At 45.2% G+C, this 27427-nt stretch overlaps 1 protein-coding gene across 4 annotated transcripts; it reads left to right on the top strand.

Moving 5' to 3' along the window:
• CCT5 (chaperonin containing TCP1 subunit 5) lies at positions 1–15590 on the top strand. Of its 4 annotated transcripts, none has more exons than XM_025387773.1 (11): positions 1–523; positions 4290–4350; positions 4813–4977; positions 6101–6299; positions 8599–8791; positions 8874–9023; positions 11249–11368; positions 12020–12205; positions 12913–13050; positions 13674–13854; positions 15168–15590. In XM_025387773.1, exons 1-11 carry the CDS (start codon positions 419–421, stop codon positions 15293–15295), a joined length of 1626 nt encoding a protein of 541 aa, XP_025243558.1. In that variant the 5' UTR covers positions 1–418; the 3' UTR covers positions 15296–15590. The 4 variants fall into 4 exon arrangements, with proteins under 4 accessions (XP_025243558.1, XP_025243559.1, XP_025243560.1 ...); XM_025387774.1 differs by having other exon boundaries at positions 13–971; XM_025387775.1 differs by lacking the exon at positions 4813–4977 and having other exon boundaries at positions 294–523.
• The last annotated feature ends 11837 nt before the right edge of the window (positions 15591–27427 follow it).

Here is a 27427-nt window from a genome sequence, read left to right on the forward strand (position 1 = left end):
AAAAAAAAAAAAAAAGGAAATGGGTCCTACCATCTTCTCGGAGCCGGAGTTGGAAGAAATGAAGAAATAATGCTTTAAGTCAATGAATTCCTCCTTGGTACCCACTATCAGAAACTCTCAATGGTAAAATTTATAAAAACTGACAAATTCAATCTGCTCTTGACTTGTGTGTCCTAAGATTTCCACTAAGTGTCTTCAAACCTCCCCCCACGGCTTCCTGGATAATAGAAGTTCCCGAAGGCCGCCGATTCCAGAAGATACTGTCTGGCGTGAAATTAGTCTCAGTTAAAAATATAAGTCCCGCGCGTCTTGTGCTGCGCGTGCGCAAGCTTTTGGGTCCTCCCGCGAGAGAAAAGTGCGTTCTCGCTTCCGTAGCGGTCTCCGCCGGTTGGGGTAAAGTAACTCCGGCTACTCCACCATGGCGTCTATGGGGACCCTCGCCTTCGATGAATATGGGCGCCCTTTTCTCATCATCAAGGATCAGGACCGCAAGTCCCGTCTTATGGGACTTGAGGCCCTTAAGGTAATGGCACAGGGACCTCTTCGCGGTGGGCTGAGGGGAGGCGGCGGAGGCCGTGGCTCTGCGCCTGCGCGAGCTTAGGAGCCGCTGTGCCATGTGCTCCCCGGAAAGGTCGAGAATCCCCGTCTCCCGGCGGTCTCCGGCCGCGCACCCGGCTCACTGAGCTCGGGAGAGGCTAGCGCCTAATCTTGGGCTCGGAATGGGGGGGCCAGGCAGGCTGGGCCGCCAGCGCCCTTCGGAGCTGGGCGGGGCCGCTCAGTGCGGTCGCCCGCGGGAGCGAAGCGGGACCGCCTCCCCGCCCGGCCCCTCCAGCCTGACGGCCGCGTGGGGCTGCGCTCCCGTGGGAAGGCGCCGGGGAGATGCTCCGTCACCTGTTGGTTAAGGCGCTGCTGCTTAACCCTGCGCTGGTCCACCCGCGACGGCCCTTCCGTTTTCTTTGTCACTCGTAAAGGTGTGGTCACTTACAGGGTATTTCATTTCTGAGTGCTTTTTTGCCCACCCTTGAGGAAAAATAGCGAAGAGTGAAAAACGGACGCACAAAATCGTAATGCAAGGCGGTGTGCGGTGAGAAGGACAGCTATGGAGAGAGTTCTGATAAGCGTAGTGCTGGAGGACAGCGTGAGATCAGGGGTGAGAGCATTCTAGGGAGAGGAAACGTAGAAGTAAAGGCTTGGGCAAGAATGCGCATGGCACGTTGTAGAGTGGAAGAGCCACCCGGTTTTAATGGAGCACTGAAGCTATTGAATGCCCAGCATGGAAAATACGACGTTATCCTTGGGGAAGAAGGGGAGCCACTGGGGGGGTTTTGAGCAGAATTTAAGTAGAGCTGCGCTTCAGGCAGCAACGCCTGAGATGGACCGAAGGGAATAAGGAAGACCAAAGGGGTTAAAGAAGCCAGGGCAGGGGTGCAGGTAAGAAAGGGTCATCTGAGTACCAGATGTCGACAGAAAATGCAGAGGAAGGGACACTCCGAGAGGGCCTTCAGGGTTTGTTATAAAGTGAATTCCTAATAGACTATTCAACCAGGTCTCAGGTGTCCCTGTTCACTTAATGTCTTGGAGGTTTACTTACACAAAGTTAGAAACAATACAGTTCCCCCATGGACTCTTTGTTTGACTTAGTGCAAGTTACACAACCTCTCGGAACCTCCTTTTCCAGTGGAGGTGATACGTCTCCATAAAGCTGAAGACTTGACAGTGATGTTCAATGGAGTGACTTAGAGGGGCTGCACAGTGGGTGATCCATGGCAGGCACTCAGTATTTGTTTCCTTTCTAGAAAGAAAAAGGTTTCAAGCTACTTGTATTATGTATCCTATTTTATTTTTCACTTACAGGGACCTGCAGGGAAAGTAACATCCAGTACACACACGCATTATAACAACATAACTAAAGCTATAGGTTGTTTTGCATCAGCCATTTTGTTCTAACTGCATGCATTTGTGCCCAGAAGTCTCACACTCTGAGATAGTTGTTATTTTTCCAAAACTGGGGACTTGGGCCCAGAGCAGTTGAGAAATTGTTCTAAAGAGCAGTTGCAAGCAAAGATCAGCACCATGGTTCAAGGCCACCTCTCGAAGTCAAAGCCAGTGGTCTAGAGCAGCATTCTCAAGCTTGACATTATTGACATTCGAGGTCGGATCATTCTTTGCTGTGGGAGCTCATTTGGACAGTAACGTGGGTGTTTAAATCTCTCTGGATGCTGTGGGTAGGCATCCTTTGAGTGTTGAGGCTCAGCAGTGTAGGGATATACACTTGCTCCCTGACCTCATAAAACGTCCAGCTAACTTGAAGAACCAAAATATATAGAAATTGAAGGCAACAGTGAAAGAAATGTATGGGCCATGACTTGAACGTTTTGATGGTAATGGTCATGGTTCTTTTTCTCTGGTCATTTAGAGCCTTAAAGGTAATATGTATTTTGTTGAGATTCTTCAGTTGTTTAACACTTAGCTGTATAATATTTCACCTTAAAAATGCAGGCATTGACCAGGCGCGGTGGCTCAGGCCTGTAATCCCAGCACTTTGGGAGGCTGAGGCGGGTGGATCACAGGATCAGGAGTTCGAGACCGGCCTGACCAACATGGTGAAACCCCGTCTCTACTAAAAATACAAAAATTAGCCGGGTGTAGTGGCATGCACCTGTAATCCCAGCTGCGTAGGAGGCTGAGGCAGAAGAATCACTGGAACCTGGGAGGCAGAGGTTGCAGTGAGCCAAGATCATGCCACTGCACTCCAGCCTGGGTGACAGAGCAGGACTGTGTCTCAAATAAAGAAAAAAAAAGTGCAGGCATTAGTTGGCTTAGGAAGGAGTCATATTCTAAAACCGTATAATCTAAAACAGAGCAGGCTGAGTTTCCAGGCCAGCCAGCATAATTCTGTTTGTCCATAGTATGTATTATGGCTTGATGTTTAGACTTTTCCCTCTGGAAACACACAGAACTAGCAGAAGGAAGAAAAAGATTTTTTCCACTTTACTGTGCAGTAGAGCAAAATATATCTCGGGATTTTGGGATCTCTCCTATTTGCCAAATTCTTTACATCCTTTTCTTTCTGCCTCTTGCTTTCTCCTAAAAATAATAATAATAATAATAATTTCACTCAATTTGGTAGCTAAATGTGAAAAAAAAAAACCAGGTAACTTTTTTATTATCGCTTTGACAGCTACTTCACCTTCCTTAAGAGGGCCAGTTGCCGGCCAGGCGCGGTGGCTCACGCCTGTAATCCCAACACTTTGGGTGACCAAGGCAGGTGGATCACCTGAGGTCAGGAGTTCAAGACCAGCCTGGCCAACGTGGCAAAATCCTGTCTCTACTAAAAATACAAAAAAAAAAAAAATGAGCCAGTTATGATGGCACATGCCTGTAATCCCAGCTACTGGGGGGCTGAGGCAGGAGCATCGCTTAAGCCTGGGAGGCGGAGGTTGCAGTGAGCCAAGATCATGCCACTGCACTACAGCCTGGGCAACAGAGCAAGACTCCGTCTCAACAACAACAACAAAAAAAAAGCCAGTCACTAACTTTGATCTATAAATATAATTATTAGGCTTTCAGGTGGGTGGAGGAAGATTTTTAAAGCAAGAACATTTTTTCTTTTTATTTTGTAACGGGGTCTCATCATGTTTCCCAGGCTGATCTCAAACTCCTGGCCTCAAGCAATCCTGCCTCAGCCTCCCAAGTAGGTGGGGTTACAGGTGCTAGCCACCGCACCCAGCTCAAAAGATTATAACTCTGCGGTAAATCCAGTAAATCATAGTGTGACAATGAGGTGTTGTATGTTTACAGTTGGACTGTTTCTCATGAGTACAGACCCCTTCTTATCTGCAGATGTGGAACCCACAGATATAGAAGCCTGGATGCAAGGAACTTGAGCATCTATAAATTTTGGTGTCCTCAGGGGCTCCTGGAACCAGTTCCCCATGGATGCTCAGGGAGGACTGTGTTGCACAGTGATCTTGCAAGGCCTGTAAGGTCATGGTCATACTGTCCCTGTTCTCAGCTGTAAATGAGCTGGTAAAAGAATCTGTCTCATTAATGTGTTGAAAATTCAGTGAGATAACACAAAGCACTTAGTTCTTTTTCTTTTATATAAGAATTGCTTATTAAAACTGGAGTTATAAATGTTATAATACTTAGACTTGTCTGTTGCCCCTTAAATGTAGAAGCTTCTAGAAAACAAACTAAATCGTAAGTGATTTTTAATCATCAGATATGTGCTTTTAACCATTGAAATTGTATGTAACAGTATTTGCTTTTTCTGTTTGTTTCATTAGTCTCATATAATGGCAGCAAAGGCTGTAGCAAATACAATGAGAACATCACTTGGACCAAATGGTAAGAGTCCACCATTCCATGTTTTTAGCAAAAGATTTAAATCATAAAACTGTCAATACAAACCTCTCTACAGAAAGGTGGAGTATTGAGGGCAGCATCTTACTTCCTTAACACAGCGAAAATTTTGTCGTGTATCTCAGGTTTCTCAAACATGGTTATAATCGCGTGTAGTTTTAGGTCGGGCCTTTTTTTTTTTAAACATGTTTAATATCATTTCATTAGCATTTTCCAAATCATAGTTGTCTTGAGATTAATACTATACTTAATGATGCTCCATAATTTTTTGCCATTTGCATTAGCCAATCTCAAAATGCCTTCATGCAGCTATTATTTTGTGTATGTTGAAATATTTGCATATAATAAATTGCATAGATAAGAGCTGGGTGCAGAGGTCTTTTTTTATAGTTTGTGATACTGGTTGCCAGTTGTTTGCCCAAAGCCTACTAAATGTTGTCTTTTTAGGGCTTGATAAGATGATGGTGGATAAGGATGGCGATGTGACTGTAACTAATGACGGGGCCACCATCTTAAGCATGATGGATGTTGATCATCAGATTGCCAAGCTGATGGTGGAACTGTCCAAGTCTCAGGATGATGAAATTGGAGATGGAACCACAGGAGTGGTTGGTAAGAAAAGACAAAACATCCTTCCTTTCTCTTTTAACAGATGTCATTTAAGACCACAGGGCTAACATGCCTGCCGAGATTGTTGTCTCTGAATCAGAGCCTGAGGAGACAGACAAATCCAAGTTGAAGAACACACTACAAAACAAATGCCCGGGACCTTCAAAACTGACAGTGTTAAAAAAGAATAGAAAGAGGGCTGGGGATTGTTAGGCAAAGAGAAATCTGTAATGATTGATTGGACGCTGATTTTGTTTGTCTTTTAAGCTGTAAAAGAGGTTTGGGAAAAGTGGAGGAATTTGATTATGGATCATGTACTACAATGCTGAGTTTCCTGAGCGTGACCGCTGTATTGCATATGTGTAAGAGAATACCCTTATTCTCAGTTGTATGCCTCAATACTTAGGAGTGACATGTCATGGTTTCTGCAACTGATTCTCAAATAGCTGAACAGAAACAGTTTGTACATGTAGAGAAAATGTGGCAAAATGTTAATAAGTAAACTGGTACTCATTTTAGTATTGTACCTTGTTTTTTGTAGATTTGAAATCTTTAAAAAGTTGGGGAAATTGAAGACAAAATACCAGTAATGTTCTTTTCTGCAGATAAAATTTGAATTCATTCATTCAGCAAATATTTATTGGATACCATTGTATGCCAGGCACTGTTCTCGGTGCGCTTGGAGAGTGGTAGATTTAAACAAAATTCATCTATGTGACCCTAAAATGAGGAGAAAGGAGGATGGGGGTGGGGGGAATAAATAATAAACAAATGTTTTAGTCTTATCACCAGGATAAATTTTATCGAATAGACCTTGGCCCATGAAACATAATAGCTTTTTACCTCTTAGAAAAATGTTCTTTTTACATTATATTCTTTAGTTACATTGTTTACATCACTGAGGGTTGAATGTTCGTCTATAAGGGGACACGTGTCCTATTAGACCTTTGCTAGAACCAAAACAAGAGGCTTTCTTTTAAAACTAGATAGCTTCTGCCTCTAAGATGACTTCCAGCTTAATTCTGGAAGCTTTTTCTTTCCATGACAGCATCTAACTTGTGCTGATTATACTAAAAGTGAAGTTTTGTTGTTTTCCTAAACTGATTGTCTGCTGGTTTGTTTGCAGTCCTGGCTGGTGCCTTGTTAGAAGAAGCGGAGCAATTGCTAGACCGAGGCATTCACCCAATCAGAATAGCTGATGGCTATGAGCAGGCTGCCCGCGTTGCTATTGAACACCTGGACAAGATCAGTGATAGCGTCCTTGTTGACATAAAGGACACCGAACCCCTGATTCAGACAGCAAAAACCACGCTGGGCTCCAAAGTGTACGTTTCAGTAGACGATACAATCACACATTTGTAGAGGCAGCTTGTTTGCCATCTCTTAAAGGCAGCACAAAATGACCACTGGTGGATTTGTGTTGATTTGATTTCTTTCAGTTACTTGGTTTTGCTTTGTTTTTATTGTAGATGCAGATACATGCATTTTGTATTGTAGTTGAGAACTGAATTTCTAAGTTCATGCATAAATCCCCTTGACAATATTTGCAAAATATAGTTATTTTAATTTAGCAGAATAGATTGTGTTAAAAATCAGTCAGGGCTGGGTGCAGTGGCTCCTACTTGTAATCTCAGCACTTTAGGAGACCAAAGCAGTAGCCTGCTTGAGCTCAGGAATTCAAGACCAGCCAGGGCAATATAGTGGGACCCCATTGCTACAAAACATAAAAAACCAGCCAGGCATGATAGTGCACTCCAGAGGCTGAGGTGAGAGGTTGAGGCGCAGCAAGCCATGATCATGCCACTGCACTTCAGTTTGAGCAACAGAGTGAGATCCTGTCTCCAAAAAAAAAAAAAAAAAACTAGAAAGGGTCCTACCTGGAAGATACGTGAATTTTCTTNAAAAAAACTAGAAAGGGTCCTACCTGGAAGATACGTGAATTTTCTTTTTTCTTTTTCTTTTTTTTTGGGGGGGGGGGGACAGAGCCTTGCTCTGTCGCCCAGGTTGGAGTGCAGTGGCGCGATCTCCACTCACTGCAAGCTCCACTTCCCGGGTTCACACCATTCTCCTGCCTCAGCCTCCCGTGTAGCTGGGACTACAGGCGCCCGCCACCACGCCCGGCTCATTTTTTTTTAATGTATTTTTAGTAGAGATGGGGTTTCACCGTGTTAGCCAGGATGGTCTCGATCTCCTGACCTCATGATCCGCCCGTCTCGGCTTCCCAAAGTGCTGGCATTACAGGCGTGAACCACCATGCCCGGCCAGGATATGTGAATTTTCATAACACTTTCTATAATTTCTTTGCTGGGGAGCCACTGGGTGGGTTCTCCTTTTTATTCAGCAAATTGCCGATCCAAAATTACAATTTAGTAAAGAGAGTCTTGAAAGTGACTTGTCTCTGGTGTTTTCAGTGTTTGCATACTACCCGTTTGCCAGGCTTACTGCCAGGTCTTTTGGGCACTGAGACACAGCTCTCCCCCAGGAGACTCTAGGCAACCTCAACCAAGGGGTGCACTGATGATGAACCATGACAAAGACTTGAGGTCTGTTGCCATAATGTAACAAAAATCCAGTGTAAGCTGCTTTATGGCATTATATTAAGTCAGTGAGGTTTTCATTTGTGTGCTTGTGGTGGTTTTAGCAAAAAGGAAGGAGGGGTCTTCTCAACTCAGAGTAATCAGAGAAAATGTAGGAAAAGTGTCTGCTTCTGTTGCCTTTTCCCCTGAGCAAAGCCTGTGTTAAGGCAGAAGCCTTCAGCAGCGCCTGCTGTCCTCCTCTAACCACAGATCTCAGCAGAGACTAGCTCCCTAGGCGAGAGTGAGTACTCTACGGGTAGCCTCTGTCATAAGTGTAACACTATTTTCTCATGAAAGGAGGACAACATCATTACTTGAAGTGTACAAATCTATTGTTGCTTTATAAGTTGGCCCCGTTCTGTTTGCGAGTATTAAGTCGTCTACTTAAGATAAAACGTTTACTTTCATGGTTCTCTTTTATAGATAATCTACGATTTCAGACATTATTTCAAGTGCTAGGTTTCCCTAGTTGTTTTTCTTGACTCTAAAATGAATTTATTGAGCAGTCTATTCACATGTTTGAAAGCTTTCAAAAAGGTAACATCCTCCATCTGTAACGGATGTTGTGGTGAATTCTTAGAAAGTGAGCAGCCCTGTCCAGTCCTTTCACCTCCAGATTAGTGCTACGCTTCATTGATATAAGACTGACTTTTCCTGAGTGATTACTTACCTTTCTCATTCTGTTCTGAACTTGTGAAATAGTAACAGTATTCTGTAGAAGTCGTGCATTCTAAGACCTTAGTTCATGCCAGACTACAGTGGTTTCTTGAGTACATTCATAATGGAAGGCAATAGTAAATTTCAGAGTTAGCGAAAATAAAGATGTGATTTTTTTCCCCATAAAAGTATACGGTCCCCTTTGGGGCTCATGGATCACAGGTTAAGAATCTCTGCCCCAACCTGTTGAAAATGCAGGTTGAGGTGGCATTCCCTTCTAGAAGACTTAAAATATCATTTGATTTATATCTTTGAGTAACATTGTATCATGTGGCCTGCTTTGGTTGTAGTAGTTGTGAAACCAGTGAAGTTTGTTTTGTGTTTTCATCAGGGTCAACAGTTGTCACCGACAGATGGCTGAGATTGCTGTGAATGCTGTCCTCACTGTAGCAGATATGGAGCGGAGAGATGTTGACTTTGAGCTTATCAAAGTAGAAGGCAAAGTGGGTGGCAGGCTGGAGGACACTAAATTGATTAAGGGCGTGATTGTGGACAAGGATTTCAGTCACCCACAGATGCCGAAAGTAAGCCATTGCATTTCACAGCTTCGCACTGTTGGTTAACTCTTAATTCCACCAATTAAAATGTCTTTATGTTCCCCCATAGAAAGTGGAAGATGCTAAGATTGCAATTCTCACATGTCCATTTGAACCACCCAAACCAAAAACAAAGCATAAGCTGGATGTGACGTCTGTTGAAGATTATAAAGCCCTTCAGAAATACGAAAAGGAGAAATTTGAAGAGATGATTCAACAAGTAAGACTTACCAGAGTCCTCAGTGGAATTTAAACTCCCAAAGGGTACAATTAGTTAGGTTTGGTTAGTAAATATGTGTAGTCTTTCTTCAGTTCTAAAACATACACAGAAAAAAAATCACATAGAAAAGCATAAACAGGGAAGAATTCTGATTTTGTCTTAAAATGGTAGCGTGTTCAGGCAGGGTGTGGTGGCTCACGCCTGTAATCCCAGCACTTTGGGAGGCCAAGGCAGGCTGATCATGAGGTCATCGAGACCGTCCTGGCCAACACGGTGAAACCGCATCTCTACTAAAAATGCAAAAAATTAGCCAGGCGTGGTGGCAGGCACCTATAGTCCCAGCTACTCGGGAGGCTGAGAAAGGTGAATCGCTTGAACCCAAGAGGCAGAGGTTGCAGCAAGCTGAGATCGCACCATTACACTCCAGCCTGGGTGACAGACCGAGACTCTGTCTCGAAAGGTAGTATGTTCAGGGTCCTGAAAGAAGTGACCCTGTTACCTAAAGCCATGTTTTCAATTGTACATATTATATTTGCTCTACTGGACAAATTGAATGTAGCTTACCTTTAGATTTCTGACTATACATTTTAGACAAGAGTTAATGAGTAACTGGAGTTAAACCAGAATGCACTTAGAGTAATCCCAGTTCTTCGCTCGGTTAAGTCTAGTTTGGGTTATGAATACCTTAGCATAGGTGTGCTTTCTCTCTGACCTACCAACTCCTCTTTGGGGGCTGTGTCCTTGGGAGTTGAAAACACCGGTACTCAAGAAGACAGGAACGTGTTGGTTAGAGCATTATTTATCATAGCAAACCAACTAGAGATGATTTTCATGTCTGTTCCTGGGAAAGTCATTGTACTTACTCATTGATGATACAGTTCTTTGTGCCTACAACGTACCAGGCTCTGTTGTAGGCATTAAAAGTACAGCAGGGAATGAAGCCAAGCTTGTGCTCTTGAGGCACAAATAGGGGAAAGATGGGTACAGCTCCATTACAGACACTGGTCAGAAGACGTGACCTGTAAGGAGAGGCCAACATTGAGTGAGAGCAGCGCCCCTAGGGGAGGAGCGTTCCAGGCTGAGGACAGAAGGGGATGCTGTTGAGCTAGGAACGTGTTGGCTTCTACAAGGAGCAGCCACCCTCAGGGATTGGAGCATGCTGGCAGGAGCTTATGCATAAAAGGCCATCAGTGGTCATGAGAATGGTGGCTCAGCTGCGCTGGCAGGTCAGAGATAAACTGAGAGGCCAGGGATGTTACTGGATCATGCTGGTGAGGCGCAGGTTGCTGAGAATGAGAAAGGAAGGGGGATGGGGCTAGATGCTAAAAATGTTACAGAATGAGAGGCAGGGACCCAAAGAGGAACATTGTAGGTGACTGAGGAGCAAGAAGGACCCCTCTCCTGTTTTGAGCACATGAGAGGGAAAGCAGCTGCCATCTGAGGAGGGTTGCAGGTGCAGGCTGGTTTTCAGGGGTTGTATAAGGAGGCTGCTGTTCTGGACTGAGTTCAGAGGGTCAGGGAAGGAAGAGAGGGAGAGCCAGGCAGTAGCAGGTGGTCTGGGAGGCCTGATGGAGACAGGTAGGTGAGAGTTGTGGGGCATGGTGTGGTAGTCCCAGGTGAGCACCAGAGGTGGGGTGGGCAGCCGGATCGTTTCCCTCCTATTTGGGAAAAGTCACTTTGCCCTTTGCAGGTCGAGGTGAGGGTGCTCCTTACGGGAAGCAGGGTCGCCTCTGTGGGCACCTGATTTAGTTTGTATCTATGGATCCACTGAGGATTGTCCATCCAAGTGAGATGGGCAGGTTGCAAGTGGTTCATAGCATTGTGTGTTTAAAACATACTCAGATGAAACTACTCCGTAGGTATTGGTGACAGGACAGAGCTGTTAGCCATTTCCCCCGTGGTTGGAAAGGGTATTAGCTTTGTTTGTTGACATTTCTGTTGACTTCGCATCGTTTTAACAATAGGGTTCAGCATGAATTACTACTTGCGGTTTTTAAAGCATCTTTAGACAATGAGGTGATCCCCATTGATAAAATACTCACTATTTAGAATTTGGAACTGACAGAAAAGTGGACACTTGTCTGTTTCCTTCCTTCTCTTTCCTTTGGTTTTGTGTTCAAGTGCACATGCCTTACACCCAATTGTGCCTCTCCTTTTTTCAAACATTATAGCGAAGAATAAATACCCACTTTCTCTTAATACGATTGCGGTGTTTCTTTTCCCAGATTAAAGAGACTGGTGCTAACCTAGCAATTTGTCAGTGGGGTTTTGATGATGAAGCAAATCACTTACTTCTTCAGAACAACTTGCCTGCGGTTCGCTGGGTAGGAGGACCTGAAATTGAGGTAGGTTGCTCCACATGAAGAGACTTTGAGATGTAGGGGTTCAGCTTATGTGTTGAGGGGTGTTTTGATAGCCCTGCCTTAAATAACTGCATCATACCAAGGCTGGGAGATGAGGGGAGGGTGAGCTGGGAGAGAGGAAAGCACTGGAATCTTTGTTACTGTTTGGTTAACAGTGCTGTGTGTTTCTGGTGTTCCCTGGCATGTTGAAATTCTCTCCCTGTGTTGTCTCACTTGGCCCTGTCATTGACTTACTAAGGCTGGAAGACCTGGTCTCATCCAGATACTAACGGCAGTCCCGGGCAATGCTGCCTTGGTGGTTCTCACTGCAGCACAGTGCAAGGAACATGCAGGCTGGGTTCCCAGAGAGAGGGAGGGCTGCGCAGAGGGGAGATGAGGGCATGAGCTTAGGGGACGGGCGCAGGGTGATAGATCCGGGCAGCACCAAAGCCCCAGATCAAGACGCCCAGCTCCTCAAGAGCCTTGTTACCTAACAAGGTGCTTTGGGTTGAACTGAAGATGTTTTGGTCAAAGTGGGGCAGCAATTCTAGTGAACAAGGTGGTCTTAGATCAAGTTTTGCTCATTTGTGCCCGGTTTTGAAAGTTAACTTCACCAGTACTGTCTTCGTCCTTCTCCCTGACCACCCCGATTAGCTGATTGCCATCGCTACAGGAGGTCGCATCGTCCCCAGGTTCTCAGAGCTCACAGCCGAGAAGCTGGGCTTTGCTGGTCTTGTACAGGAGATCTCATTTGGGACAACTAAGGATAAAATGCTGGTCATCGAGCAGTGTAAGAACTCCAGAGCTGTAACCATTTTTATTAGAGGAGGAAATAAGATGGTGAGAATTCAACTATTTGTCCTATACTATTGCTTATTTTGCTTCATGGTCTGGTTTTTTTGTCTGTATATATTTAACAGAGACACAGTCACCCTAAGAAAAATAATCATGTTTCTCAAACAATGATGTATCATGGTTAATTTCACGAGGCACATTTGCCTTTCTGCTGTCCTTATAGTGTACAATATACACTATGAGATTTTTATATCTTTTTAAATACTTAAACACAGTTTAAATATTCAAGTCTTGGATTTTAGAATGTTGGGTACAATTACCTTAGGGGTTGGTTAAACTGCTAGTCCTAGCAACATAAGATTCATTTTAATAACAAATTACAATATGGTATTCCCAAGGATGACTTACATCTGTCCTTAAGGTAGAAAAAGGGAACCCAAGTGAATAACCATCGATGATCTCTGTTCTTTGAGAATGAGTTGTAGCACATTGTGATAAATCTTTGTGAGGTTTGTTGGTTTTTGACTCTTGCTTAACCGTGTATCCTAGAACGAGTCACTGGCCACCTCTGCCTCTTGAATTTTATTAACTACGTTACAGGAAGGAAAGCTAGAAAGATACAGATCATCCGATAGTGGAGGCCATCTAAATATTAGAGCACAGCCTGTCTGTCTTTAAAAAGGTGCCAGATACTTGCCTCTAAATTGAATAGATCTTGATCACATTAATTTAGGCAAAGCTGTTTTCCTTAGATCATTGAGGAGGCGAAACGATCCCTTCATGATGCATTGTGTGTCATCCGGAACCTCATCCGTGATAATCGTGTGGTGTATGGAGGAGGGGCTGCTGAGATATCCTGTGCCCTGGCAGTTAGCCAAGAGGCGGATAAGGTAAGGGATATGTGCAGACTTAGTGAAAGACTCGGGCCTCGCCGATAGTGGAGGCTGTGAGGCTGCAGAACAGCGAGGTGCTGGATGCAAAACGAACAAAAGCATCGTGAGCTGTGTGTAGGTGACAGGTGTTTTAATCTAAGTTAATTCCCATGTTCCTGTATTCAGATTCAGGTTACCATAAACTAGCATTTCTCAGCTGTTTTCAGCGAGTTCATTCTTAAAATAATAAATCTCTGGTCTTTTAATGTTATGTGAAATTCAAAATTAGTAGTATAACTTAAAGATAAGTCGTAAGAGCTGCTGTATTTTGAGACATCTCTCATGTATGTATACCCTCTGCCCGTATTCTGTAGTGACATTATAATATTCTGATAGATACAGAAACAGAGACAGCCTATTCTTTTTTTTTTTTTTTTTTAAATTAAGTTCTAGGGTACATGTGCATAACGTGCAGGTTTGTTACATATGTATACTTGTGCCATGTTGGTGTGAGAGACAGCCTATTCTTAAAAGTCTTTGTGAGCTGACTTTTCCAAGTATGTGATACAGTGTGTTTTCAAGGTGCTGCTGGGTTGTTTTGTTTTGCCAAGTGCACTTACCATACCTCCGCACCTTTCCAGTGCCCCACTTTAGAACAGTACGCCATGAGAGCGTTTGCCGACGCGCTGGAGGTCATCCCCATGGCCCTCTCTGAAAACAGTGGCATGAATCCCATCCAGACGATGACCGAAGTCCGAGCCAGACAGGTGAAGGAGATGAACCCTGCTCTTGGCATCGACTGTTTGCACAAGGGGACAAATGGTGAGGAGCTGTCACACCTCTGCGTGGGGTGTCTGATTTAAACTGAATAATCATCCACTGTGTGTACTGTGAGATGATGGTATCTTTTTAAATATGTAAACCCACTTCAGGTCTTCAAATCCTGGATTTTAGAATGTTTGATTGATTGCCATAGGAATTGGTTAGACTACTAGACCTAGCAACATAAGACTCATTTTAGTAACAGTAAACTACATATGGTACTATCACCAAAGATGACTTAGGTTTTAATCTCTGGTTTTTGGGAAGTAATGCCATATTGCTGTTTTTACACAAATGTCTGTCTCAGTGGACAGCGTATAAAACAGCTCTGAAGTGGGCTTTAGTTCACAGTTCACTATGTGGTTAATCCAGCACACTGTGGAGTGTTTTCTAAATGTAATACTATAACCTCTGTAGCCCAGCTCCCAAAAAGATACGGTGACTGTAGCTTGTTGAAACAGTGGTCCCAGGCATTTCTGTACTGAATCAGGCCATGTCTGTAATCCATCCACAGAATGTGACAGTTTGTTTTTGCTTAAAAGTATAGGTGGTACATTCTGCTTTCCATGCTCATATCCCAAGAGTTTCAATAATAGCAACTCTTTGTGAGGCAAATATGTAATGTTTCTAACTTGAATGCTTGGTTGTGCTCAAATTTAGCATTTCTAGGGCCGGGCTCAGTGATTCATGCCTGTAATCCCAGCACTTTAGGACGCCAAGCTGGGTGGATCACCTGAGGTCAGGAGTTTGACACCAGCCTGACCAACATGGTGAAACAGCATCTCTACTGAAAATATAAAAATTAGCTGGGCCTGGTAGCGGATGCCTGTAATTCCAGCTACTCAGGAGGCTGAGGCGAGGCAGAGGTTGTGGTGAGCCGAGATCACACTATTATACTCCAACCTGGGTGACACCTGTCTCCAAAAACAAATTAGCATTTCTAGATCTTTCTTGGAAATATCTTACATTTCAGCTATGGTCGGATTCACTTACTTTAGATTTCCTAAGTTAGGGTATGGTTACTTTGTGGGATAAGATGTTACTGAAAATTTTCATCCTGTAGCTAGTCATTGAAGAAAGCCCCCTCTCAACAGCTCTCTCTACCAGGTTCGAGTTCCAGAGTGTCATTGGAAATAATGAAATTACATTCATCTGAAAATGAAATAGAACTGAAATTAGTGGCCTCCTGCTTGGCTTCCAGGAGCTTGTATTTCTTAAGTCTTACTGTGATTCCATAAACCAGAAAGTAGAGCTGGTTATTGATAGTTTATTGTATGCTATTTTAGGATAATCAATTTCCTTGTATTTTTCAGATATGAAGCAACAGCATGTCATAGAAACCTTGATTGGCAAAAAGCAGCAGATATCTCTTGCAACACAAATGGTTAGAATGATTTTGAAGATTGATGACATTCGTAAGCCTGGAGAATCTGAAGAATGAAGACACTGAGAATACTATGTAGTAAGATCCACTTCTCTGATTAAGTAAATGGATGTGTTGTGATGTGTCTACAGTTATTTATTGTTACATCCTTTTCCAGACACTGTAGATGCTATAATAAAAATAGCTGTTTGGTAACCATAGTTTCACTTGTTCAAAGCCGTGTAATTGGGGTACTATCTCAACATGCTTTTGTATTCATTGTATTAAAAGAATCTGTTTAAACAACCTTTATCTTCTCTTCAGGTTTAAGAAACATTTATTGTAACAGTAATTAAATGCTGCCTTAATTGAAGGGGTTTGGGTGGATTTTTTTTCCCCCTCAAAATAAGCTGTAGGGACTATTTTAACAGCTTAAACATGAGCTCTCAAGATGCACTTTCGTATTGAGAGGAATATGGGCTTGATCCTCTTCCTATCTAAATGGGTGGGCCCTTTGTAGAGGGTCCACCACAGAATTACGGGATGCCTTAAGTGCTGTTACTAGGTTGCTCACAGCCTAACCGAGGATATTGTTTAGAGCTGATGGAGACCCATGTGAGCCTTTGCTTTCCTCTGGCCCTGGCCCCACCCTGAACACAGCTTATGTGCAGAATCAGAAGCAGCATGTGCAGAGCTGACCACCAGCACAGGCTTAGGGCAGTTCAGAACCCACTTGTTTTCCTATCAGAGGGACACGGTAAGTGGAGGTTAAAGTAAATTACAGGAAATAAGGGAGAAATCTTGCAGTTACCATGTTCAGATAGAGTGACTGAAATTAATTGTGCTTACTAAAGTAGTACTGGCTAACAGTGTTGGGCCAAGACATGCTCTGAGAACTCGACACAACCCAGTGAGGCAGATACCCTTTCCTACTGCTCACATCTTACAGGTGAGTACTAATAATTTGCCAGCATCTCACCACCAGCAAGTAGTAGAGCCAGGTCAATCCCAGGCAGTCTGACCCCAGAGTGGCCCAGCTCATCCCCTACCCTATTCTGCTATTTGCTTGTGATTCTCTAGATTTTCTAAAATAGTGTTTCTTAAAGAGCATCGTGATGATAAAGCTCAACGTGATGAACTTTATCACTAGTTATGCCACCATAACTAGTCAGATTCCCTAGAATTAGGAAGTGGTAACTCTTGTCTAAATTTGCTTAAGTGATTAATTTGGGTTACCCTCTCATGTGAACCTGGAGATTTCCCAGTCGTAACTATTGGGTCATTGTGTTTTCTCTGTACATTCATTTTCTCTGTACATTCATTTCTCTGTACAAACATTGGATGTTTTGCTAAATAACTCCTGTGGATTTAGGAATGTGTGCTAATAATTGCATTCTTCCTAATTTTCACGTTTATATGGAACTAGGCAGTTAAGTATTGAAAGCGTTAAACTGAGTTTATTTACAAGGACTGATTCTAGCCTACAGAGAACATACGGCAGCCTTCTTTGGACCAGAGTCTTATCTGAGGGGTCCGTGGTTGTATCAGAAGAGCCATAAACCAATCCCCCTTTCCAAAATTGAACCTCACAGACATTCCTGGTGTTTTTTTGTGGTTGAGAAACTGGTCAATGAACAGAGAAACTTAGAGATGTTTTACAAGCCTTTCATGTTTAATGAGTTTCATTTGTTGATTTGTACTAAACCTCTTCCAGGTGATGTATTTTATCTTCCACATTCCAAATCACTCAAGTTTGATTTTGCTGGTACTTTGGCCACACCCTCTCCTTCCCCATGTGGAGCAAAAGCAACTTAGGGTGCGTGACCCAAAGGCTAGATTCCCATGTAAGTCCCCATGTTTTACTGCTGGTTCCCAATTTCTACACGTGCTGGATTCATTGGAGGTTTGTTGAATGTCGTGTTTTTAATTTCAGCCTACTCAATCTCCATGTGGGGGTGGTTCCAGGATGTCCTGCAGGTGCCAAATTTCATGGATGCTCAAGTCCCTGATAAAAATAGTGTGGTATTTGCATATAACATACATCTTCCTGTATACTTTAAATCATCTCATTATTCATAATACCTAAGGTAAATGATATGTAAATATACTGTATTTAGGAAGTAATGACAAGAAAAATCTACATGTTCAGTACAGATGCAATTTTTTTCCCTGAGTGTTCTCAACCTGAGGTTGGTTGAATTCAGATGAGGGTCAACTCTGTAAGCAGCTGCTGTGAAGCACAAATGCCACTGGGAGGGCTGAGAGGCCCGTCTTTCTTTTACATGGGACTGAATTTCTTGAATCTCATTTTCTTTTTGTAGGTGAAACAGCTGCAACAGATTAGGGGTTGGGGGGCCAGAGGAAGGTGACATGGTAGTAATTGACTAATCAGTAATTTGTAAGCATGGAGAAGTTTCTCCAACGTAGGTGTTTCTTGCAGGCAGCCTTGGCAGGACGGGGTCATCTAAAAGCACCAGAAAAGCGGGGACCAAAGGCAAATGCCCGAGAAAGTGTTGCAGGGCAAGAAAAGTGGGGAAAACAGGACAAAGTAGTAAAGATGTAAATGTGTGTGCCCTATCACTGCTCTAAACGGTTTATGTACATTAAAACTGGTTTTCAAAGTCTGCTCCATGGATCCCTTGGGGTCCAGGGCCCTTTCGAGGGGCCCACGAGGTCAGATGTATTTTCCTACACTAAACTTACTGCGTTTTTCACTGTGTTGACATTTGCACTGATGGTGCAAAAGCAATGACCATTAAAACCACAGCTTAGTGTGAGTCAGGCAGCGGCATCATACACTTTCAAAAAGAAAATCATTTTTTTGGCCAGGCGCAGTGGCTCACGCCTGTAATCCCAGCACTTCGGGAGGCTGAGGCAAGAGGATCACTGTAGCCCAGGAGTTAGAGACCAGCCTGGGCAACACAGACCCTGTCTCTACCAAAAATAAGTTAGCTGGGCCTGGTGGCATGCTCGTGTGGTCCCAGCTACTTGGGAGACTAAAGTGGGAGGATCCTTTTGAGCCCAGGAGGTTGAGGGTGCAGTGAGCCATGATCACACCACTACAATCCAGCCTGAATGACAGAGCAAGACACTTTCTTAATAATAAAGGATGAATCTTTGACGTTGCATAATGAAATGTGTCAACAACTGGAAGATCTGCTCACTAGACCAATATTTGCCAAATATGCATATGATGTTACAGTGTCATGCACAGGTTATAAGACCTTTTCAAAATGCAAGATGGACCAGTGTGACAGAAGAAAGTGTATTTAGTCTATCACTTGCTTGGTTTTGGTGTAATATTGAAGAATATCCAGTTTTGTGAAAGGCAATTAAAATACTACTCTTTTCCAACTACATATCTGTGTGGCCAGATCTTCATATTCCAGAACATGCTGTGGCTAGGCACAGTGGGTCATGCCTGTAACCCCAGCACTTTGGGAGGCTGAGGCAGGAGTATCGCTTGAGCCTAGGAGTTCGAGACCAGTCTGGGCAACAAAGTGAGACTCTGTCTCTACAAAAAAAAAAAATTTAATTAGCAGGGCATGGGGATCTGTGCCTATAGTCTTACCTACTTGGGAAGCTGAGGCAGGAGGATCCCTTGAGCCCAGGGGTTTGAGGCTGCAGTGAGCCATGACCATGCTGTTACTTGCGTTGAATCTGTACGGGTCTGCAACAGCCTCAGTTCTCACCTCCTCAGAAGAAAGAATTCGACTGAGGAGCGTAATGCAGAAGGAGAGACCAAGGCAAGTTTTAGAACAGGAGTGAAGATTGGTTAAAAATCTTTAGGCCAGGTGCAGTGGCTCACACCTTTAATCCCAGCACTTTGGGAGGCCAAGGTGGGCGGATCACTTGAGATTAGGAGTTTGAAACCAGCCTGGCCAACATGGTGAAACCCTGTCTCTACTAAAAACGCAAAAAAATTAGCCGGGTGTAGTGGCAGGAGCCTGTAATCCCAGCTATTCGGGAGGCTGAGGCAAGAGAATCGCTTGAACCAGGGAGGCAGAGGTTGCAGTGAACCGAGATCACGTCGCTACACCCCAGCCTGGGTGACAGAGGAAGACTCCGTCTCAAAAACTAAAACTAAAAATAAGCTTTAGAGCAGGAATGAAAGAAAAGTGCACTTGGAGGAGGACCAAGCAGGCAACGAGAGAGCCAATGAGGGCTGGGCCTTTAAACTTGCAGTTTTATATGTTGGCGTACTTCCAGGGTCCTGTGTTACTTCTCCCCTGATTATGCCCCTGGCGAGGGCTGTCGCATGCGCAGTGGCCTGCCTGCACTTGGGAGAGGAGCAGGGCAGTGTGTTTAGTAAACACACTGAGTTCTACACATGTTCACTTGAGGCCTTCTTCCCTTACCAGTCTAGCATTCCGGTTAGATGACGCCATTTTGCCTCTTAATGCGCATGCTTGAGCCCACCTGCCCCACTCCTGAGCTCTTGTTGGGAAGCTGCTCATCACCAGTTTCAGGTGTTTTCTATCTATTGGGAGCCTGCCCTTCCCTGGCACCAGCTGTGACCAACTATTTTAGGGTAACAGTTAAAAACTGCCTGACCCAATCACCTGAGGGTCAGCTGGCATCACCTGAGGCGGCAAAGGCTTAGGGGCCGCTGTTTCTGCCCTGCTTATGCCTGACTAGCTACCTACTGTTAACACTGCCACTGCATTCCAGCCTGGTCAACAGAGTGAGACCCTGACTCAAAAAAAAAAAAAAAAAAGTGTAAAAGAATCCTGAAACCAAAACGTTTGATCCTCATCATAATCCTAGTCATTGACAAGTCCAAGAGACACTGCATAATTTGAATGGACCACTCCCTTATGGAAATAAACTTTTTAACTTTATATAGTTTTCAGTATAAGCAGCTGAAAATGTCCACTTAGCAGGGTCTCTATTTATCACATGATCTTGACGCCTACTGCAAAAACACAACTGAAGCCAGCAGTGTGGACTTTCAGCTCATAGGCTCCCACTTCGCTGGCAGCAGCTCATCCTCCCTCACCTCCTGTGGGAGGCAGAATTCTAAAGCTGTGCTCCCAAGAGCGCATCTGGTTATTCCTTCAGGCACTGATCTAGATACTGGGAGAAGGGACTTTGCAGATTTCATTAAGGTTGCCAATCAGCTGACCTTAAAAGAGGGCAGTGATCCGGGAGGGCCCAGTGTAGTCACACAAGCCCAGAGGGGCTCACGGATAAAGGTGAAAGATTCAGCAGGAGACTCGAGATGGCGGCGTTGGCCGGGCGCAGGGGCCCGCACCTGTAATCCCAGCACTTTGGAAGGCTGAGGCAGGTTGATCACTTGAGGACAGGAGTTCCAAACCAGCCTGGCCAACATGGTAAAACCCCATCTCCACTCAAAATATAAAAATTTTCCAGGCATGGTGGCGCATGCCTGTAATCCCAGTTACTCAGAGGCTGAGGCAGAAGCATCACTTGAACCCAGGAGGTGGAGGTTGCAGTGAGCTGAGATCACACCACTGCACTGGGTGACAGAGGGAGACTGTAAAAAAAAAAAAAAAAAAAAAAAAAAAAGGATTCCACATGCCATTGCATGGTTTAAGTTGCTATGTTTGTGAAAATTTGTCAAAGCAGCGATCGGAAACTCTTACGCTTCTGTCTTGCCTCAGTGGGGGAGGGGAGAGGGAAGGGTACCCTCCTTCTGCCCAAGACAATTCCAGTGTCCCATTGATTCCATCTCTCAGAGCTTGTTTCCTCATTTCTGCATCTGAGAGTGTCTTTAGTGCTCCTCAGGACACATTCTGGACTTATAGTAGGATTGCACTGCCCAGATTCCTTGTGGTTGGATGGGGTTCTGTGACTGGTGAGGGTCTCAGAATACAACACCCCAAAATGAAGGCTTCAGAAGCAGCTCTCTCTGACCTCCTTCCCTCCTGTTTCTGGCCCTTCATTCTGCCCTGAAGCTGAAAACTAGAATGCCTCTTCCCCTAGGTGGTCATAGAAACCAGAACCTCCTTCCCCCAAAGCCAGCCACAAAACCTGAAAGTATTACTCTAAAACCACCCCCTGTTGCCACTTCCCTGTAAAAACTGGCCATAAAGAAATTATCTGACCTATCTTGTTTGCCTGTAATTCAAAGACTCCCATTGCAGAGAGGGTCCTGATAACCAGAAGGAGGAAATGCTGCCCTGGGAGGCCAAGAAGAGTCTTACCAGGCCTTGCTGGGGCTCCTACTTAGTCCACTGGCATTAGATTAGACCCTTTTTCTCCAATTGTTTTTCCACATGCTGCCCACACTTCATTGAACCTAAGCATAAAAATGGACAGTTTCGTGGCTCATGACTGTAATTCCAGCACTTTGAGAGGCTGAGGTGGGAGGATCACTGGACCCCAGGAACTCCAGACCAATCTGGGTAACATAATGAGACCTCATCTCTATAAAAAAAAAACATAAGCCGGTGTGGTGGCATGCACTGGCAGTCCCAGCAACTTGAAAGGCTGAGGCTGGAGGATTGCTTGAGCCAAGGAGTTGGAGGCTGCAGTGAGCCATGATCACACTACTTCACTGCAGCCTGGCTCTAAAACAATCAACCAATCAATAAAGTACAATTTCCCCTGTATCTTTTGGTCATCGTTCTGATGGCTCCCATGTCACCTAAAACTATGATCAAATAAATTTGTATGCCTTTTTTCCTTTTAATCTGCCTCTTGTCAGTGACTTTCAGAGGGTGATACGGAAGTTTTCACTTAACCCCTACACTACTGCAGACCAGTGCCCTGTGGCAGCAGCATGATTTCCAGGTTAGAGCATGTACATGCCAAGGCAAGACCCTCCAAGTCTCTTTCTTCTGAGCACACAGCACAGTGCACTATTCAAGGCAGTGGCTGCCCCCATCCGTGGGGGCTCCCTGGAGGTGGTGATGATGTAAGTCCTCTGCCAACACGCAAGGGACATGGAACATGGTAAGAATCCAGCTCTTTGCTGGTTTAGACCCTGAGAATAGGCTCCTCCTGTCTGTAAATCTCTTACCTGCACACACAGCCTCCCCTCCTCTGTTGGCACTTTCCAGCATGAATCTCACCTTAAAAAGCAAAAACCAGCCGGGCTCAGTGGCTCACACCTGTAATCCTAGCACTTTGAGAGGCTGAGGCAGGAGATCTCTTGAGTTCAGGAGTTCGAGACCAGCCTGGGCAACACAGTGAGACTCTTTCTGTATCTGAGAGTGTCTTTAGTGCTCCTCAGGACACATTCTGGACTTATAATAGCCAGGTGTGGTGGTAGGTGCCTGTAGTCCCTGCTACTCAGGAGGCTGAGGAGGGAGGTTTGCTTGGGCCTGGGAGACAGAGGTTGCAGTGAGCAGTGATTGGACTACTGCACTCCAGCCTGGGCAACACAGCCAGATCCTGTCTCAACAAAAAAAAAGAAAGAAAGAAAGAAAGAAAAAACCAAAGCATAGGAAAACAAAACCCTTCAATTGTGTCCCCTGGAGCCACTCCCTTCCTGTTCACTCCGTTTCTCTGCGGCACTGTTGTTGGCCCCTCTTCCTCTCCTGCCTTCCACCTTCTGCCCCCTCCACCCACAGTGATGGTCTGTGGACCCCGCCCTTCATAGAAACCACCTGTGCTGCAATCACTGTGTCCTGCTGCTGCAAATCCCGGGGGGTGCCCTCTGAGGTGGAGTCCTCTTTCTCACACACACAACCTTTTCCTGTCTTTTTATTTTTTATTTTTTTATTCTCTTCCTTTTTGAAGCTCCTCTGGTGGCTTTCCTGGAGCTCTGCCCTCTAGTTGCTCCTACATCCCTGGCTGCTCCCCACCTCTGGCTGTCCCCCTCTGCGGTTGCCACTTAATATGCATTCAGGGAGAACCACCCTGTATCCACCAGCATTTATTCAAGGGTGAGGCGTGCTGATGACACTTCACCTACTGTTACCAGTGTGAATCTGAAGGGTCTACATCAAATCAAATCCTTGCCTCCTCAAAGAAAAGAATTCAGCTGAGGGGCACAAGGCAGAGGGATAGACTGAGGCAAGTTTTAAAGGAGGAGTGAGAGTTTATCAAAAAGTTTTAGAGCAGGAACGAAAGGAAGCAAAGTACACTTGGAAGAGGGCCAAGTGCCCTGCTCAGTCTGTGACTTGGGGTTTTATACATTGGCATGGTTCCAAAGTTTGCATTTCTTTTCCCTTCCAAGGGAAGACTCAAACTCTTCCCTTGGACCAGGCTGTCCACCATCTTGCCTCTCAGGGTGCATGCTTGGGCCTGCTTGCCCAAATCCTGAGATCTTATTAGGAAGCTGCTGATCACCAGCTTCAGGCCTTTCTATCTGTAGAGAGACTGCCTTTCCCTGGTGCTGGCTGTGACCAAGTATTATTTTAGAGAGCCAGTTTAACAACCACCTGACCGTCACCTGATGGCCACCTGACATTCCTGGGGAGGTAGACCTCTCCTGCCCTGCTCCTGACTACCTACTCTACACGCGCCCCTGCAGAGTTATGTTATTTTACTCAGTTTATAGCTTTTACTGAGTCAGAGGGTCAGAGAAGTAAGTTGCCCAAATCCACAACAAGGTAAACATGGAATGTGGACACATCCAGCTCTTCCCTCCTGAACCTCCTCTTCTCACCCTCATCTTCCTCACACTCTCCCTCTGCCATGCCTGCCACAGCCACCTGATGGACGACTCCCAACGTTACACAGCCACATGGGTCTCACGCAACTGCCCGCCACAACAAGCCTCCACACTCCTCTTCATAGCCCACCAAAGCCCAGCTCTGTCCAGAGGCAGCGCACCCATCTCTGGCTGAGTGAGTCAGGGTCTTATCCAATCCAGTCACCAACTCCCCTGCAGCTGATGCCCAGGTCCTCGGCCTCTCCCACGGCACAGGAGGCACACAGCTGGGGGATTTCCCTCCCTCGCTAAAACAGAGGTGCAGGAAAGAGCTCCTTCCTTCCTTCCTTCCCTTCCTGCTGTGGCTGGGATTTGTAAGGCCCTGGGGCCCAGAGAATGCAGGCACCAACCCCAGGTCCTGACACCAGGAAACCCCCAAACCACCTTGGATCTCTGGAGGACTGTGGGAGACACTTAAACGTTACTCTCTTAGCCACTGTCAGTCGGGTTTTCTGTTGTTTATAGCCCAAGAAAACTCAACTGATACTCGAGGCTGAACCAAAATTAAATTCTCTTTCCTCACAGCCCGCTTCTCTTCAGGATTCCTGCTGGATAATCATCTCTAAGCCAACCTCAGGGTCTTGCTTCTTGGTGTCTTCTCAGTCTCTGCAGTAAAAGCAGCTGCATCTCTCAGCAACTCTCCACTCTGCTGCCTCGGTCAACATATTATTCTGTTCTCACGCTGCTACTAAAGACATATCCGAGACTGGGTATGTCTAGTAAAACACACTGGGTATGTTTTACAAAGAAAAGAAGTTTAATTGACTCACAGTTCAGCATGGCTGAGGAGGAAACTTACAATCATGGTGGAAAGGGAAGCAGGCATATCCTTCTTCACATGGCGGCAGCAAGGAGAACTGCAGAATGAAGTCGGGGGAAAGCCCCTTATAAAACCATCAGATCTCGTGAGAACTCACTCACTTGCATGAGAACAGAAGGAAGGTAACCGCCCCCATGATACAATTACCTCCCACCAGGTCCCTCCCATAACACGTGGGGATTATGGGAACTACAATTCAAGATGAAATTTGAGTGGAGACAAAGCCAAACCATATCAGTCAGGCTCACATCTCTGCTTCCTGCTGCTGTGCTCCTTCCCTCTCCAGAGGGGCCCAACTTTAATCTTTCTAAAATGCAAATAACATTGATAACTTCTGCTGCTCTCACCTAAAGGCCTGAAAAGCACACCCCCACCCTGGGACTCAGAGGGGCCAGCCCCGTGGAGACTGGCTGCCTTTTTACAGAAGAAGGGTGGGTGTGATCCTGAGGCTGCAGGCATCCTTCTTGCTTGGTCTTCCAGAACACGAATGCACTGAGTTTGCAGGTTGCTGGCGCCCCAGGACTGACAAGACTTTACCCACGCTGGCCAGGCACTGGGATGAAAACAGCCCCAGTGTGGAACCCAAGGAGAACTAAGGTCTCACCTGATAGAGGGAGCTGCCTGCAGGGCCCAGGCCTGAATGGGAGGGAAAACAAATGGCCTTTTTGGTGTCTGTGGACATGAAGAGGGGCTAAGTGTAGGCACAGATCTAGGCTTGAGCAGTTTGCCAAGTAAATAAATTATCTGGCTGTAATTGAGAAAGACCATGTTAACCAAAAAGTGACCAAGGCAGCTGTCAATCCATAGAGGTTTATTTTGCCAAGGTTGAGAACACACCCACGAAAACCACCACAAGCCACAGACACATCCGTGAGCTGTGCTTTTTCCAAAGGGGGTTTGGTGAACGGCAATATTTAAAAAGGCAAGGGCAAGCAGGAGGGAAAAGACGGGGGAGGGAGACAGTGAGGCAGACGCTCGCATTCTTGTGAGGCTCTGAGTCTCAGTAAATCTACATTTTACACGTCAGAAAGCAAGCAGAGGAAAAGTCAATTATGCATTTGTCTCAGGGATGATTTCTGGTCTTTGTCCTCTCTGTGAGGATCAGCTGGTAATTGACATCGTCAGGGTGAGATCCAAAAAACTTGTTTCAGGGCTAGTTTAGAGGGGGTGGATATAGCCTGAAAGATCTAGCTGCCCACGAGGAATTTCCAGGTGAGCGCTTTGGGAGGGAGGCCATCTGGGGAGATGTGTGGCCTTCCGTGGTTGTGGGATCCTGGCTTACGGATGAGGCTGTAACACAGGGGTGTGACATTGCAGCTGTCTGTCTGGGAAGGAAAGGAAGGCAGTATCACACAGTTCCCAGGCCGAACCTTCCCTCTGGCATAGTGACTTTTGGTCCTGAGAGTCTATTTTCTTTCACAACCGGCTGCAGGGCTGTCACGAGGCGGACAAACAGGATTAATGGAAAGTCAACAGGGTGCCGTTGGGATGTGATACAAATCTTCCTCGCCCAGTGTAGACCAGCACGTGCGGCCAGTGACGACCCTGCTACAGGGTTAGTGCACCTGGGGAGGCCAACTTTTCATTTCATTTTAATTCATTTAAATTAAAAAACTGAAGCAGTGTAAAATACTCCTCCTGGGCCGGACACCGTGGCTCATGCCTGTAATCCCAGCACTTTGGGAGGCCGAGGTGGGCGGATCACTTGAGGTCACTTGAGACCAGCCTGGCTAACATAGTGAAACCCCATCTCTACTAAAAATACAAAAATTAGCCAGGCGTGGTGGTGGGCACCTGTAATCCCAGCTGCTCGGGAGGCTGAGGCAGAAGAATCACTTGAACCTGGGAGGCAGAGGTTGTAGTGAGCTGAGATCGCACCACTCCACTCCAACCTGAGCGACAGAGCAAGACTCTGTCTCAAAACAAACGAACAAACAAACAAAAAACTTCTCCTGAAAAACACAACAAGAAAAAAATATTGAGGAAAGCTCTGTTGATCCCACCACACTTGGAGCTCTCTGTTCAGTGTGTGCTAGACCCTCTGACCTCAGTGCTGTCAGCACCAGAATGACAGTGACACAAAAGTGACACAAAAGTGAACGTGTTATATTAATCACAAGTTCACTTAATTTAGATTGACGTCGTTTTGAAATGAATACGCTTTTGCTTCAAAGTCAAATCAATTCTTCTAAAACAAATGAACCAGTTTTGTCAATGTGGGAGGTGAACTGTAAAGGAAATGACTTTTGATGCAAGACTCAGTTATCAGAAAACTTAAATATGTAAACCTACTTTCTCAACTATAAATTTTGTGAAATCTAAACACAAATCAAGTACTTCTTTTTTTTTTTTTTTTTGACAGGGTCTTGTTCTGTGGCCCAGGCTGGAGTGCAATGGCACCATCTCAGCTCACTGCAACCTCCACCTCTGAGTTTAAGCGATTCTCCTGCCTCAGCCTCCCCCAAGTAGGATTACAGGTACCCACCACCATGCCTCACTAATTTTTGCATTTTTATTGGAGACAGGGTTTCACCATATTGGCCAGGCTGATCTTGAACTCCTGACCTCAAGTGATCCACCCGCCTCAGACTCCCGAAGTGCTGGGATTACAGGCATGAGCCACTGGCCAAATCAAGTACTTCTGATGAAGTTAGTATCCAAACTGAGATATGTGTAAGCAGAAAATACACATCAGATGTCAAAGATAGAGGACCAAAAAAAAAAAAAAAAAAAATATCTCACTCATGATTCGTTATATTAATTACAA

The sequence above is a fragment of the Theropithecus gelada genome, chromosome 6 (assembly GCF_003255815.1).
Source record: "Theropithecus gelada isolate Dixy chromosome 6, Tgel_1.0, whole genome shotgun sequence".
Classification (NCBI taxonomy): Eukaryota; Metazoa; Chordata; class Mammalia; order Primates; family Cercopithecidae; genus Theropithecus; species Theropithecus gelada.

Coding starts and splice junctions, on each gene's coding strand:
- CCT5 (XM_025387773.1), top strand. CDS start 419: ATGGCGTCTATGGGGACCCTCGCCTTCGATGAATATGGGCGCCCTTTT. Junction 4,351..4,812: donor AACATCACTTGGACCAAATG/GTAAGAGTCCAC, acceptor TTGTCTTTTTAG/GGCTTGATAAGATGATGGTG. Junction 11,369..12,019: donor TAGGAGGACCTGAAATTGAG/GTAGGTTGCTCC, acceptor CACCCCGATTAG/CTGATTGCCATCGCTACAGG.